The 14,896-nt window shown below is 36.5% G+C and overlaps 1 protein-coding gene and 1 long non-coding RNA gene across 2 annotated transcripts in view; one reads left to right on the plus strand and one right to left on the minus strand.

The window, feature by feature from the left end:
• LOC141444342 (uncharacterized) overlaps window positions 1–14,896 on the plus strand; it is a 208,539-nt gene that overhangs the window by 18,944 nt on the left and 174,699 nt on the right. The gene's annotated exons all lie outside the window — the stretch shown is intronic.
• LOC141444341 (irregular chiasm C-roughest protein-like) overlaps window positions 1–14,896 on the minus strand; it is a 213,308-nt gene that overhangs the window by 12,140 nt on the left and 186,272 nt on the right. Inside the window, exons 8-11 of the mRNA XM_074109874.1 lie at window positions 10,911–10,995; window positions 10,649–10,737; window positions 3,341–3,443; window positions 446–579 (exon numbers count right to left, since the gene is read on the minus strand). Of these exons, the coding sequence (XP_073965975.1) occupies window positions 446–579; window positions 3,341–3,443; window positions 10,649–10,737; window positions 10,911–10,995 (411 nt within the window). The remainder of the gene's footprint in view (window positions 1–445; window positions 580–3,340; window positions 3,444–10,648; window positions 10,738–10,910; window positions 10,996–14,896) is intronic.

Raw genomic sequence — 14,896 nt, forward strand, 5'->3', positions numbered from 1 at the left:
TCTTGGTCGCTAATCCTGCCGTGAAGCAGTAGTGCTTGCACTGTTGTGTTTCGGTGTGGAGAGTAAGACAGCCGGTGAAATTACTGACACTTGAGGTATCCCATCTTAGGCCCCTAGGTTGGCAACGCATCTGCAATACCCCTGGTGTTGCAGATGTTTATGGGCGGTGGTGATCTCTTATCATCAGGAGACCCACTTGCTCGTTTGCTATCCAGTCGAATAATAATAAAAAAGAAACACTGAAATATACACTACACATCCATGCCATATGGAGGAGGCCTATATCCAACAGTGGACGTCCTATGGCTGATATGATGATAATGTTGACGATGATGTAGGCATGCATCCACCGTGAACCGCGACTTTAACCAGGTCATCCGTCCATCTCGTTGGTGGACGTCCTACGCTGCGCTTGCCGATGATGTAGTAATAATTTCAGACTTACTATTTCCTTGTCTCCTTTGTAAAGTATCCAAGATACGTCGGGTGTAGGGTAGCCGTCCACGAGGCACGTAAGGGTGGCCGCGGACCCAGACTCGGCCTCCGCGTCTCTGGGCTTCTCTCTGAACGTGGGCCCGACTGTGGGAATTGCTTAATTAAGTTTTCTGTGTGACTGTAGAAGGGAAAGTAGGAGAGATACCGAGATGATTTGGGTCAACTAATATTAAATAAAAAGTTCGTATTTATCATGCTCTCTTAATTAGTTTTAGTAGCTATCGTATAGCCGTACATTTATCATGTTGTCATTTGACACTTAATAATAAAATTCCATATTCATGGATATGAAAATGTTACTAATTTAATACAATAATTGATTGACATTTTGGGAGCCATCAAGATGGCGATACTAATAATAATACTAAGTATTCAGATTGAGATGCGAATTTTTCCGCTGGAAATACATTAGTAGACGCTAATTCTGTAATGCTGTGTTTCTACAAATAAAAAGATAGTTACGTGTTGACATTTAAAATGTCACGCTTGGCGACCAAAAATCGGACACTGAATATGTTTTTTATAACACACTACAAAATAAAAGTCAGTTTTGAATTTCGTTTGGTTTGTTTCATGAAAAACTTCGTCATTATAAATCAAAATAATAAAAAAAGTATGATTGGTTTATTGGAGTCTTTTTGTATTTTTTATTTCAACTCCAAATTTTGTTACTTTTACGGGTATCCCGTGAAACCATATCGAAAATACAAACTGAGACATGGATGCACAGAAAAACCAGAAAAAGAGACCAGCGCTGGGAATCGAACCCAGGTCCTCATAAGTAGCGTAGTAGAAATAAGCAACCTGAGATATGTATGTATAGGAAAAAATCGTGTCTAGATTCCTGTCCAGCGGTGGTGTAGGGGTTATAGCACGCAGCACGGATTGCTGAGGACCCGGGTTCGATTCCCAGCGCTGGTTTCTTTTTCTGGTTTTTCTGTGCATCCATGTCTCAGTTTGTATTCTCGAAATAAAAAAAGTTTTTGAAGTCGATTTTATCTTAGTCGAAATACCACAAACAGTACTTATCACGCTAAGACACACGAGTAATATAAGTGTAATATATAATGTGTAATTTGTCTATGTGTGAAAATCAAGCAAGTTTAAAACGATTTTACCTATCTTGCTAAAAATATTTACCAGCCAAACAGACTGGTTAATAAGTAGTATGTGTTTGTGGCATCTCCGCCGATTACATACTCCATGCCTATAATAGAGCAAGGCCGTTCCGGATTTAGCCAGTTATGTCTAACTTAGCCAACGGGTGCAGGCTCACCTGATTAAATCACCCCTATTCTCATAGGTGGGGATTAAGGGTCTTATTCTCCGCTTGGTTGTACCTTCTTTTGTGTTATGACAACACCATAATATTTACACCTAAACAACATAATTTTTCCTAAGCATATTAGATTCTAAGCTAACATGTTGCGCCCTGCCACTTTGGTGGCAATGAGAATGATGAGCGGTATCCTAGTGGCTTGACCTATGGGTTTTCAAGCAGAGGATCGCGGGTTCGAGTCATCAAAATTACAATTGAAATTTACTATGACCCTTTACGGTGAAGGAAATTATTGTGAGGAACACACCTTTCTGCGAATAAATGCGATTGAGTGTGTGAAGTTCGCAATCTGTATTGGGCCCGCGTGGGAACTACGGCCAAGCCCTGATGCAAGCAATGATGATGTGAAGAAAGAACAGAAATGCGTGTCATTGTTTCGTAATATACCTGATAATATAAGCATTACAATATAATATTCATCATATATGTCTCACTACAAGGCACAGACCTTCTCTCAGCATGAGAGGGCTTGGGCCGTACTTCCCACATACACGTCTAAAATAAGCAAAATGTCGAAACTTTTCAAATCATAAATATTATCACAACTGTTCATGGATTTTAACAATAAACGTTTCCTCTGTCTTCTTATTTTATACAAACTTGGATCAACCTTACATACTATAAATTATGTAAAAAATCCTCATAACTATAATAATATGTTTAACCTTATCAATGTGAACCCCCTGTATAATTAACCAGTAACGCCGCAAGTGAACTTTCCATGGTGCTATTAAAATTGCAACGATGGCCTTTGCATGGGGTCCGACTCTTAAATCTATTAATTACATATTAATTATTATTGGATCGGAAACTGATTAAAATTAATGGGGCATGAATACGTTGAAAGAAACTATTTTAAGAACGCTTTATAAAATGTTGTGACATTTTGACATTACAAAACAACGACTTTAAAATGACTTTCTACATAGGTACTTATACTCTTTGAAAATGACTAAGGAATTTACTCTTTATCTTTATTTATAATTAAATGGAACGAAACTCGCAAACCTTGTAAGACCCACGGCAAATTTGGATGAGTACAATTAGAAACTTAATGTCAATTAGTGAAGTTGACATTAGCTTTGGCGTATGTCCTAAATTTAGGACATTGAGCCTTACGAGGTTAAATCACTTTCAAGACTTGTCCACTTTTTGGTTTGTATAAAAGAAAAAGTTTAAAAAGTCATAAATTCGATTTAAAAAAAAACTATGTAATAATAACTTAAAAAGAAAAAACAAATCCAGTAGTCTAGAGAACTCTACTAAGTCACTTCAAGTTCAACAGTCGGATTCTATTATTCGAAATCGTGACTGGCTCAAAAAAATCTCAGTAATGGGACATACATACCTAACGCATACGCTCAAAAAACATAACCCTCCTCCGGAAAGTCGGGTAAAAATATTTTTTACACGCGTGCTAGCTGCGGGCATTTCGTCATGGCTATTTGACCAGAAGGGCCTTGTACCAACCAGTACCAGGAAATTTCAGATCAAAATTTTACTTACACGAGATCTCCAAAGATTTAGTGTCAGCACTTTTACCCACGGGGTTGTGTACTTCACACTTGACAGTGGCTTCGTTTAGTTTTCTTGAAATGTTGGGAAGTATCTGAAACAAGGACGGATATTTTTAGGCCGCGTGCTGGACTAGCGGGCAGCAGCGTTTTACACGTTTTTACCGGAAAACGTAGGTTGTGTTTCTACCAGAGATGTGTGAGGATGTGTTGTTTGGAATGTGTTGCAATACGAGAAGTGTAATCTATTATAGTTTGCGCGGAATAAATCTGGATAAAAGTGCATTGACACCTGTCTACCAATGTACACCATTTTCCCAAACGATTTGATACAAAATCTATGACAATTATTGCTACATCACATACATATCATCCGCCTCCATTATCGCTCAACCAACAAGCTCAATCAAATAAAAATAACTAACAAAATATGTATTAACAAAAACAAATAACAACACTCTTAACAATCTGGAATTTTAACAACAACAAAGTGAAACTTTCCAAGTTGGTACGTATAACGCAAGCGCTTGCCGAACCGAAGGCGATAGGCTTCGCGCGTTTTCGCACGATTTCGCGCCCCTGCAAACATATGCGGGTAGTGGGGTCAATCAACTTTTATCTAGATTTATTCCGCGCAAACTATAGTTCATGACAAACACATTCCCCGCAACGCATCCCCGCACATCTCTAGTGGAAACGCAGCCTTAGGGGCTGTTTCACCATCCATTGATTAGTGTTAACTGACGGTTAAATGTGATGCCGTCTCTATTTGTTTTGTTCGAATAGACGGAGACGGCATCACATTTAACCGTCAGTTAACACTTATCAACGGATGGTGAAACAGCCCCTTAATCTCGTAAGAACCACGTCATATTTTGATCATTAGAGTCCGAAGCAAGATGATATTTGCTAGACGACCGTTCTAGATTTAGTACCTTACGTGGTTAATGAAAAGAAATTAATACAACCCTAAAAAGCTGCCGTATGCAATGTGATACACTTCAAAACTATAACTATTTTAATCTAACCTGCATAGTTCAGATAAAAAAGCCCCAAAAAGTTTAATATCAAAAATATTTATATTAACATTTCAGCGCAATACAGACGTGGCTTATGTAAAATGCATATTGCAGGTATTTGGTACGCCAAGAAGGGAAATTTTAAAAATTTGCAGCTCTAGAGTGCCTTTAGCTTGGTACGTGTTTCTTATTTAAGAGGTATGCGCTGGAAGTTTTTGTGATACTTCATTATTAAACACTATTTTATGGAAGTTGGAAAGTGTAAAGGTTTTTAGAGCTTTCCTTTCGTTTATGGATTCTTTATAGTTTTTTTGCCTTATCCTAGGTTTTATTCACGTGAAAGATAAGATCTGGTTGCTGATATGGAGAATTTAAAAAATGAAAATTTATTTATATAATATAGGTTTTTTTTAAGTATTAAACACGTTTAGGCTAATAATTAGAAAAAATCTTACTGAATTGAAAATACAAACTGAAATATAGATGCACAGAAAAACCAGAAAAATAAGACCAGCACTGGGAATCGAACCCAGGGCCTCGGCATTCCGTGCCACGTGCTATACCGCTACACCACTGCTGGAATTTTGGAGAATTTGGAATTGAAATAAAAATAAAAATACAAAAAGATTCCAAAAAACCAATCTTAAAATCTTTCTGACCAACTTTTTCAAGTATGAGTCATATTTCTCGAAACTTATATTATAATTAATAGTTTAAAAACACTAGAAAAACACGCTTTTATAAATGCACGTAAAAACAAAAAAATAATTATGGATCGTTCAAGTTTTCTCTATTTCTGGGCTGAAGTGTAAACTATGTGCTTTTAATTATAATATTTTATTGTAAAAGCGTGGGGCGCTGGAACAGGAAAGACTCTTGTTAACAAATACTAATCTAACTTCCTGGTGGAAGCTGCCAATCCCAATCCGCACTGGGCCCGCGTGGGAACTATGGCCCAAGCCCTCTTGTTCTGAGAGGATGCCTGTGCCCAGCAGTGGGACGTATATAGGCTGGGATGATAGATACTTTTTGGTCTTTGATAACGAAATATTTTCACTATTCAAACAATAGATTTTTTATAACCTTGAAACCTTATCGTATTCAAAGCCCATTACGTGGCCTTTCTCACAAGTGCAAACACGACTATGATACGATATTCCATCATGAAGTTCCAGTTCATATCTTCCGGCTCCATCATCAGATCAGTTCGCCAGTACCATATTATTGTATTGTCATCAGAACTACATACAGCTGCCAATTTTCATTACGCTACGACCTTTGGAATATGGTTAAATTAGTTACCTTAGATTCCATTACATAGTTACATACAGGTCGACCTAATAAAAGCGTGTTAAAAAGTATTTGATTACTAGCTTTTGCACGCGGCTTCGCCCGCGTGGAACTCGGTTATCGCGCGTTGTTCCCTCGGGAACTGTGCATTTTTCCGGCTATGTCACTCTCTGGCCCATAAACTATCTCTATGCCAAAAATTAAGTCGATCCGTCGCTCCGTTTCGACATGAAAGACGGACAAACATACAAACACACACACTTTCACATTTATAATATTAGTATGGATGGTGTTTGCCTATGATGGATAAATAAGCTTCTGTACTGTAATATTAAATTCCGAAACTTTTCATAAACATGACTAGTGTTCATTTCATTTTAACCACAGAGCTAAAATGTATTTTTCAGTGTATGCAATACCTACATTACTTAATGACTGCACATTAATCATGTTTATCTTAAAGAATGCCAAATGTCAAACTATTTAAGGGCCTCCGTACAAGATAAATTTTGCCCTCGAACGATAAGACGTGTCCGATACACTGATTGAACGATTAAACTTTGCGGATCAATAAATTATCTAAATTCAAATTATTTGAAAATGTTACAAAACAAAAGCAGCTCAGTTTTGCGAGTAGAATGAGGGCTATCGCGTATGAATTCACCGCGGGTTTATTTATAATTAGAATAATTTTGTGAATATTTTGCAATATCTGAAATTAATTATGGCAAATATGCTTTCCGAGGCAATTAATGTCTGTGTTTTGAGACAGTTTTGTCTTTCGGAAACCTTTGTCCTCCCTTTTTCCTATGCAACACTATGGCATTCTCGATATTTTTATGGTACGGTTTTAAGGTGTATTAAATATGATTTTAATCTAAACTTTGTTTTCACGCCCGTAATAACAGACTTTGAAAGCCATACTTAAAAACCTCACGCAACAGTGCGCCATCTGGTGAGACAAAAAACGATAGCCCTCATTTCATCTCGCATTTAAAACCCCATGATCAGAGGCACCCTGTATTTTAGCCCAGGAATCGCGTAAACGTAAAACGGGACCAAGACGAAATTGCAAGCAACGGCTGCTATGCAATATGTAGATGAGATACGTTTGAGACTAAAGATGCTGCATGAAACCTGGCTTACTTAAAACTGCATAATATTTTCTTAATGGACACTTTACTCGAGGAGATTCAGCCTCGTGTACTTTGGGTATAAAGGAACACGTTGAGGCATACTAACAAGTTGGCAATTTTGCACACTTGGTGAAGATTAAGCGCAAGCGCCGAAACGTCTTCAAAGGATACAATTTTAAAGGAAACCTACCTACAACGTATACGTTCGTATTTTATATAATTATTATAAGAGAGCCCTTTTTTACTTACTTAATTATTACCTACTTATAAATGATTTTTTTTTATGCGACTGGATGGCAAACGAGCAAGTGGGTCTCCTGATAGTTAGAGATGACCACCGCCCATAAACATCCACAACACCAGGGTTATTGCAGATGCGTCGCTAACCTAGAGGCCTAAGATGAGATACCTCAAGTGCCAGTAATTTCACCGGTTGTCTTACTCTCCACGCCGAAACACAACAGTGCAAGCACTGCTGCTTCACGGCAGGATTAGCGAGCATAATGGTGGTAGCAATCCGGGCGGACCTTGCACAAGGTCCTACCACCTGCATGAATGATGCAATAAATTCGATTTATGTTTAGATATATTACGTTATAGGTAATTTATAATCTTTAAAATAAATAATCGAGTCACAATTGCAGCGACTGGCACGCCATTCACGCGCGAGCGGCAGTTTTTTACTAAACAAATGATTTCTACTACTTTTTTGTTCATATATTTTTATGACACCATCACAACTCTTAACGGACTGCTTGGCAATAGGAATTCTGCAATTGAGGCGTTTTGCATTTGACGTAATATAGTTCAGTACAATTAGCTGAAAATTTGGCAAAATTAATGCAAGACTTTTATCTATCAGGATATGTAGGTTATAGAGCAAAGTTAAATTTTATCCACTCTCCCCCCTCCTCCGGGGTGAGCTTCACCCCCCGCGCCCCCAAATATGTCCCGGACCGCAGTATTTTCCATTTTAAAAGAAAACCGTACACAATACATAAAAAGTGTGTAGGAACGAAATAATCCTTGATCAATTTACTATAAACCTTTCATACATTTAAAAGCGATATTACTTATAGTTTCAGCGCAATATGACACCAAATACTAACTTTTTTTATAATTAATCGATTTTTTCTGCTGAAAGGTTAGTTTTCTCAAAAACTTCACCCTTTACCGCCAAGATATGTATGACAAAAGTAAAGAATAGGACATTTTCTTTATAAAAAGGTATAATTTATTTCTAAACTCTTTAATTTACCGTAGCTATGCTATTTTTTAAATTTAATTCATTTGGCCATTCAGCGAAATATAAATATTCATACTGGTTAAACGGTGTTACTATAAATACCATTAGATTCTCATATGTTTTCCTGTAATCTATAGGTATGGACCTATTTCCTGTATTTTTAAAAATTTTTAGGCCCTAATGGGCTTTTAGGAGATAAGGGGCGAGGAAATGGTAAATTTTCACCTATTTTCTTAAATAACTTGAAAGCGGATTAATTTAAAATAAATAAAAATATATATTTGAGATTTTCATAATGTACCCTTTCATTTGATATGTCACACGATATAGTTTATACATAGTTTTTTTTTAAATTCTAATTGACCCCCAAAACTGGCCCCCGTGTTTAAAATTAATTTATTTACACTACACGTCCGTGTTTGGGTCATCAATTTACATAGGTTAACCAAATTTCAATTCAATTGGTCAAGTAGTTTCGGAGCAAATTGGCTATGACATACGGACGGACAGACACAGATACACGAGTGATCCTATAATGGTTCAGTTTTTATTTTTGAGGTACGGAACCTAAAAACGCTCCAAAAATTTACCCCGAAACGGAACTAAGTATGATACGTGGTGAATGGTGTGTCCAAGTGTGGTCTGGAGAGTTCTTTGATGAATTTATTGTTTAGATTCATCATCATCATCATCATCAGCCCGAAGACGTCCACTGCTGGACAAAGGCCTCCCCCTTAGAACGCCACAATGAACGACAACTTGCCACTTGCATCCACCGGCATTTCTTGCATTGTTTAGATTACTTCTTTCCTATTGAAAATTCGCTACCTACAGGTACTGGGCCTGAGAGAGATTGCCAATTGCAAATAAAACCAGCTTATTTTAAACTTACGTTTATTTTTTAGAACTATTTACTAACAATATTATATATTTATTAACTATTATAACATTTACTTCAAAAAACAGCATTATTCTAATCTTCTTCAATGTCGCATTCGAATACGTTCACGCAACTCTGGCCTCTACAATTTTTGCACATCGTGGAACATCGTAAAATCAAAAAACTCCAAAAAAATCACGTTTGTTGTATGGGAGCCTCCCTTAAATATTTATTTTATTATATTTTTAGTATTTGTTGTTAAAATAGTGGCCACAGTAATACATAATCTGTGAAAATTTTAAGTGCCTAGCTATTACGGCTCAAGAGATAGAGCCCTGTGACAGACGGACGGACGGACAGACAGACAGACAGACAGACAGACAGACAGACAGACAGACAGACAGACAGACAGACAGACAGACAGACAGACAGACAGACAGACAGACAGACAGACAGACAGCGGAGTCTCAGTAATAGGGTTCCGTTGGCACTCTTTGGGTACGGAACCCTAAAATACGTAAGTACGAGTACGCGAACGTAAAAGGTGATCATCTCGCGAAGCGCACACATTTAATCCACGCCATGTACTTTTGTTCGTAGTTAACCTACTTGGTCTCTTTTACTGTGGCCGTGCAGAGCGGGCGGGGTAGGGGTGGGGAAGTGGGGAACTAGCGCACTGACCGCGCGGCGCTTTCAAAGTTCAAATTAATCGACGAGAGTAGCTGATGATGGTGAATTTTCAAAATAGCATAGCAGCATCAAATGAATGAGTGTAGAAATGAATTATAACTTTTTGTAGAGAGCATATCCTATTCTTTACTTTAGTCATAAGTACATATCTTGGCGGTAAAGTGTGAAATAATTGAAAAAACTAAACGATTAACAAAAAAACTGGATTAATTAATAAAAATGTTCGTATTTGGTGCCAGATTGCGCTGAAACTGTAAGTGGTATCGATTTTGTATGTATGAAAGGTTTATAATAAATTTATCTAGGATTATTTCGTTCATACACACTTTTTATGTATCGTGTACGGTTTTCTTTTAAAATAGAAAATACCGCGGTCCGGGACATATTCGAGGGGGTGGGGGGTGAAGCTCACCCCGGAGAGGGGGGGAGAGTGGATAAAATTTAACTTGGCTCTATAACCTACACATCCTGATAGATAAAAGTCTTGCATTAATTTTGCCAAATTTTCCATACATTTGAATTTAGTTTTCTTAACCTAATACGGTATTTGACTATTTTGTATATGTTTTATAAATTAAAACTTCACAATGCCTGTTATCGAATAAAGAAACAATTTTTAAGCTACCTTTACAAATAAGGGTCTGAAATTCAAGATTAGACAGAGAAAGACAAACTGGCATGTGACGTCACACGCCAGTACCGCCGCGTACTTGCTGCATAAAGAAAAGCGTTTGAGAAAGAGACAGCTATAGGTATAGATTTTTCAAAAATTCACCATAAATCCAATTTTCAACCGAATTAAGCTTTCTCTTCGCTAAACACTGTCTGTATATCTATATTTTCATAATAATGTTAAGATATGTCAAATTCAGGAGTTGTCAAATACCGTATTATAACCTAACTAACCTTTCTGAAGTTATTGGGATTAAAAATTAGTTTTGACCGCGGAAAATGCATATAATAAGTTAAGTTACCGATTATACTAATTTTGTAAATAATATAGAACCATCTCTTTTAAGTCGGTTCAGAAATTGCTTACCAGTTCGTTTCTAATAGCGCCAGCAATTTGTTCGTTGTTCAAAATCCATCTGTACGTCAAGTTGTTAGGGTTTGCGTTCGCTTGACAACCTATAACAAAGGAAATATTATTAAATAAATTATTATAACGAAAATTTAAAAAAAAAATCAAAATAAATAGTCGATGCAAATAAGACAAACGTGATAAAAACTGCCTATTACAAATTTGAAAAAAAAAGAAACTCGAAACTTTTTTTTATTGAAAAAGAAATGTGTAGACTGACCTATAACTAAGGTGTCCCCTTCCTGTATCCTGCCACTAGCTGAACCGGATTTGATGAAAACGCGCACTTTTGGAGCGTATTGGACCTGAAACAAATACTTTAATTTTATTCACTCACCTTTTTAGTTTTCTTTATTATTTTATTTATCGATGTCGAAATTTCGGTAAAAAAACATATCGTGAGGAAGGAGGAGTACAAAAAATCAATAGTATGTCAAGTTCACAATCCGCACTGGACGCACGTGGGAACTACGCCCCAAGCCCTCTCATAATGAGAGAGTGACTGTGCCCTACTAGAAATAGTAATAGATATACCCCCTTATTCATAAAACTTAACAAGCCTATGTTAACTAACAAATGCTTTGTCCCTTTCTAACAAATACAAATGTCGAACTGACAGATAAGGACAAACGAATTTTAACGGCATTTTAACTAAAATAGGTTTGATTGTCGTTTATGAATAAGGGGGATAATCTTTATTGTATGACTCTGTACAGTGATAGTAGCTTGAAATGTGCGACATATTATATGCGTTACTCGCGACTCCGTCCGTGTAAAATTCGGTTTTCGCTATCCCGCAGGAGCTTTGCAATTTTCCGGGATAAAACTATCCTTTGTCCTTCTCCGGGACTCAAAATATCTGTATCCCGAATTTCATCTTAATCGGTTCTGTGGTTTAGACGTGATGAAGTAACAAACTGACAGGCTTACAAACTTATGGTGCATCCTATCCTACTAATATTATAAATGTGAAAGTTTGTGAGTGAGTGAGTGAGTGAGTATGTTTGTTACTCCTTCACGCTGAAACGGCTGGACGGATTTGGATGAAATTTAGCAAAAAGTTAGTTTATAACTTGGATTAGAACATAGGATACTTTTTATCCAGATATTTCAACGGGATAGGGATAAAATTTCTAAATAGCAACCGCTGGGCTTAGAGTCATGAAATTTGTAATGTAGGTAGCTGGACGTCTGGAATAACACATAGGCAACTTTTTATCCCGATATTCCCACGGGATAGAGATAAAATTTCGAAATAACAAACGCTGGGCTTAGAGTCATGAAATTTTCCATGAATGTTTTAATTTAACGTCAATGTAAACCACGATGTAATTTAACCCTTTACCAGGCGACTAACTGACGTTTATTCCTCCCACATCTTATATCGGTTACCGTAGTCAGGTTTTAACTCCAAACCTCCTACAAAATATTTTGTCGATCCCTGAAAATAGTATTTTATTATCTTCATTCACAACATGCTTCTAAATCGCGTAATATATCTTTGGCAGCCGTTTAGATTCACTTGAACTCTAATTTCAGTAAACTACGGAGAAATTGGAACACTCCTTAATTTCTATGAAACAGAAGTAGGTACATAGATCGAACAATTTTTTGATATTATATAGATTTTGAGTGTTGAAAGGTAATGACATGTAATCTTAAACATTGCTAAATATTCATGAATTTTTGTGTATGACCAAAATTAGGATGTGGGTTGACATTATCCCATGGCCTTATTAGAGTTTAACTGTGCGGGAGCTATTCTTCCCATGGCCCGGTAAATTGTCTTGTCGTGTCATAAAAACTCGCGTAAGTAATAAAACTGTTTTTGTGTTCAACCTAGAGCGAATTCATGTACCTAGCTGTAAAATCTCCTTTTAAAGACTTTCCCTGAAGAATAAGATGTGGGAGGAATATATCCCTTCGCCTGATCAAGAATATAATAAGACAAAATCGAGTATGACAGTTAATTACTTAGACAGGCGATGGGATAACCGTAACCCACATTTTTATTTCTGGTTTAAAGGAACATCTCCGACTTTCGTAAATACATTTTTTACAAGGCGTTAAATACGGTTGTAACAGTATATAAAGTACGTATGAAGACATGCTAGTTCTAAGGGGCCTGGTAAAGGGTTAAGAGAATTCCCACGAGAATTTAATAAAATCCTAGAATTTCAATTCAACTACTGTTTCTAATGATTTACGCGTGCGAAGCCGCGAGTAAACGCTAGTTTACAATATTTTAACCATCAAAAGTTTCGCGATCAAAATTTAACAGTAAAATTATATCGATACCGATACTTGATACGGTAATACGCTTCAATTCCGATAAATTTCTCGGGAAATTAATAAATAGGAATATATTTTAGATTCCGCTGGGAAAGGCTTCCGCCGAAAATTTGAAATAGCTAATGCCTATAATCCCACGAATCAAGTGTCTTGTACAAGTATTTGTCAAAAAATCTAAACAATTACTATTACTATATTATTACTATAGTTACTTTACTATTTACTCTATTACTTTACTATTTACTATAACTTTACTATTTACTATTACTATTTACTATACTATTACTTTACTATACTATTATAAACGCGAAAGTTTGTATGGATGAATGTTTGGATGTTTGTTACTCTTTCACGTAAAAACAACTGAATGGATTTGCGTGAAATTTGGCATACAGACAGTTAGTATATTATACCATGGATTAACAATAGGCTACCTTTATCCCGTAATAATGTACCATTCCTGTGGAATCAAAAGAGTTTTTAACTACATACTAATTCTGCGGGAGCGACGTATAGATATACTCATAGCCGTATATCTTGGTCGCGGCTGAGCAAAGGAATTTTTAGTTCACTTATTGAGTAAGTTAGTACGAACAATATACGTATACCTAAATACTACCTAGATGGCAAATGCTTGGTGGTGCTCCATCCCTCTAAGGTTTTACGCTAGCTGACGCTGTTTGCTACGAGGCGCATGGACGCCTATTGGAAATAGTGCGAGCAGTACCCTTAGTGTAGGTTTTCGGTTACAAAATACGTCTCGATCGCGTTAAAATCTCAATTTGTATGGAAACACGAACATCGTAAACGTTCCGCTAGAGGCGCTGTTCGTGTTTCCAACTGAACGTATTGTACATGCACCCGGTCCGCGCCCGCAGGGGATCCCTTTCGTTCGCATTTTTTTGACCTATTTTCATCTGGCATAATTAATTTCGCATGATTTGTATTAGCGTAATAGTACAGTCGCATATTAATACTTTAGCCACTACTTTGTATGGCATATTACGGTTTTAGAATAATTTTAGTTCGACTAATATAATATATTTGACTAATGTATATATTTTTTAATTATACAAGAATTTTGAAGTTGTACAATTATGAGTTTACATACATAAAAAAGAACTAACCTAAGATAACTTAACTAACTGTAACAATGAAAATTATAAAAAGAATACCCCGTCTAAAAGATCTGCCTGTGGCAGGGTTCCCATGACGCTGGCCGCATTACCGCATATATGTATATATATTATACATATTATTATTTGTTATATTTTTCAGAAACAATAATTTCTGCTCCAACCTTTTATTAAATATAAATTAGGTTAGGTTAGTATGTTGTCCAGGCGCGAAGCGCCTAAAATACGCAGAATAAGAGGTCCACGTAGCGGCCCTCCGTCGACCTCGCTTTTGTTCCTAAACATTATGACTTTTGCTAAGTATAGCGTTTTTATTGCTATATGACACTTGTACATAACAATTTTTAGAAGTTAACACATTTATGCGTTTTGTAATGATGCGACTTAATTATTATGTCTTTTTGTATTTATGCTCCTTAATGTTAGTCTTTGTGACGATTATGCTTTAAATGTTATGCGTTATAATTTATGCATAAAGATGAGTAGTTATATCGATTTTTCGACAAAACAAAATATGCGTAAAAATATTAGACGATATTGATTTTATGCATTTCAAGAGTGAATCCGCCCGCCAGCCCACTGCGCCAGCTAGCGTCATCGATTCAAGTCGCTACAGCAGCCAAAGAGACTTTTAAAATCGATGGTTAAAATATTTTTGGTAAAATTTTAAACGTTTGTATGACAGTCGGCCGTAAAAATCCCTCTTAATATTCATAACGTTTCCCTTTCAAGGGAGAAAAGTGCCTATAATCCTACAAGGTAGAGTCGGCAGAAGCAT

The sequence above is a fragment of the Choristoneura fumiferana genome, chromosome 29, assembly GCF_025370935.1.
Source record: "Choristoneura fumiferana chromosome 29, NRCan_CFum_1, whole genome shotgun sequence".
In the NCBI taxonomy this organism is placed as follows: Eukaryota; Metazoa; Arthropoda; class Insecta; order Lepidoptera; family Tortricidae; genus Choristoneura; species Choristoneura fumiferana.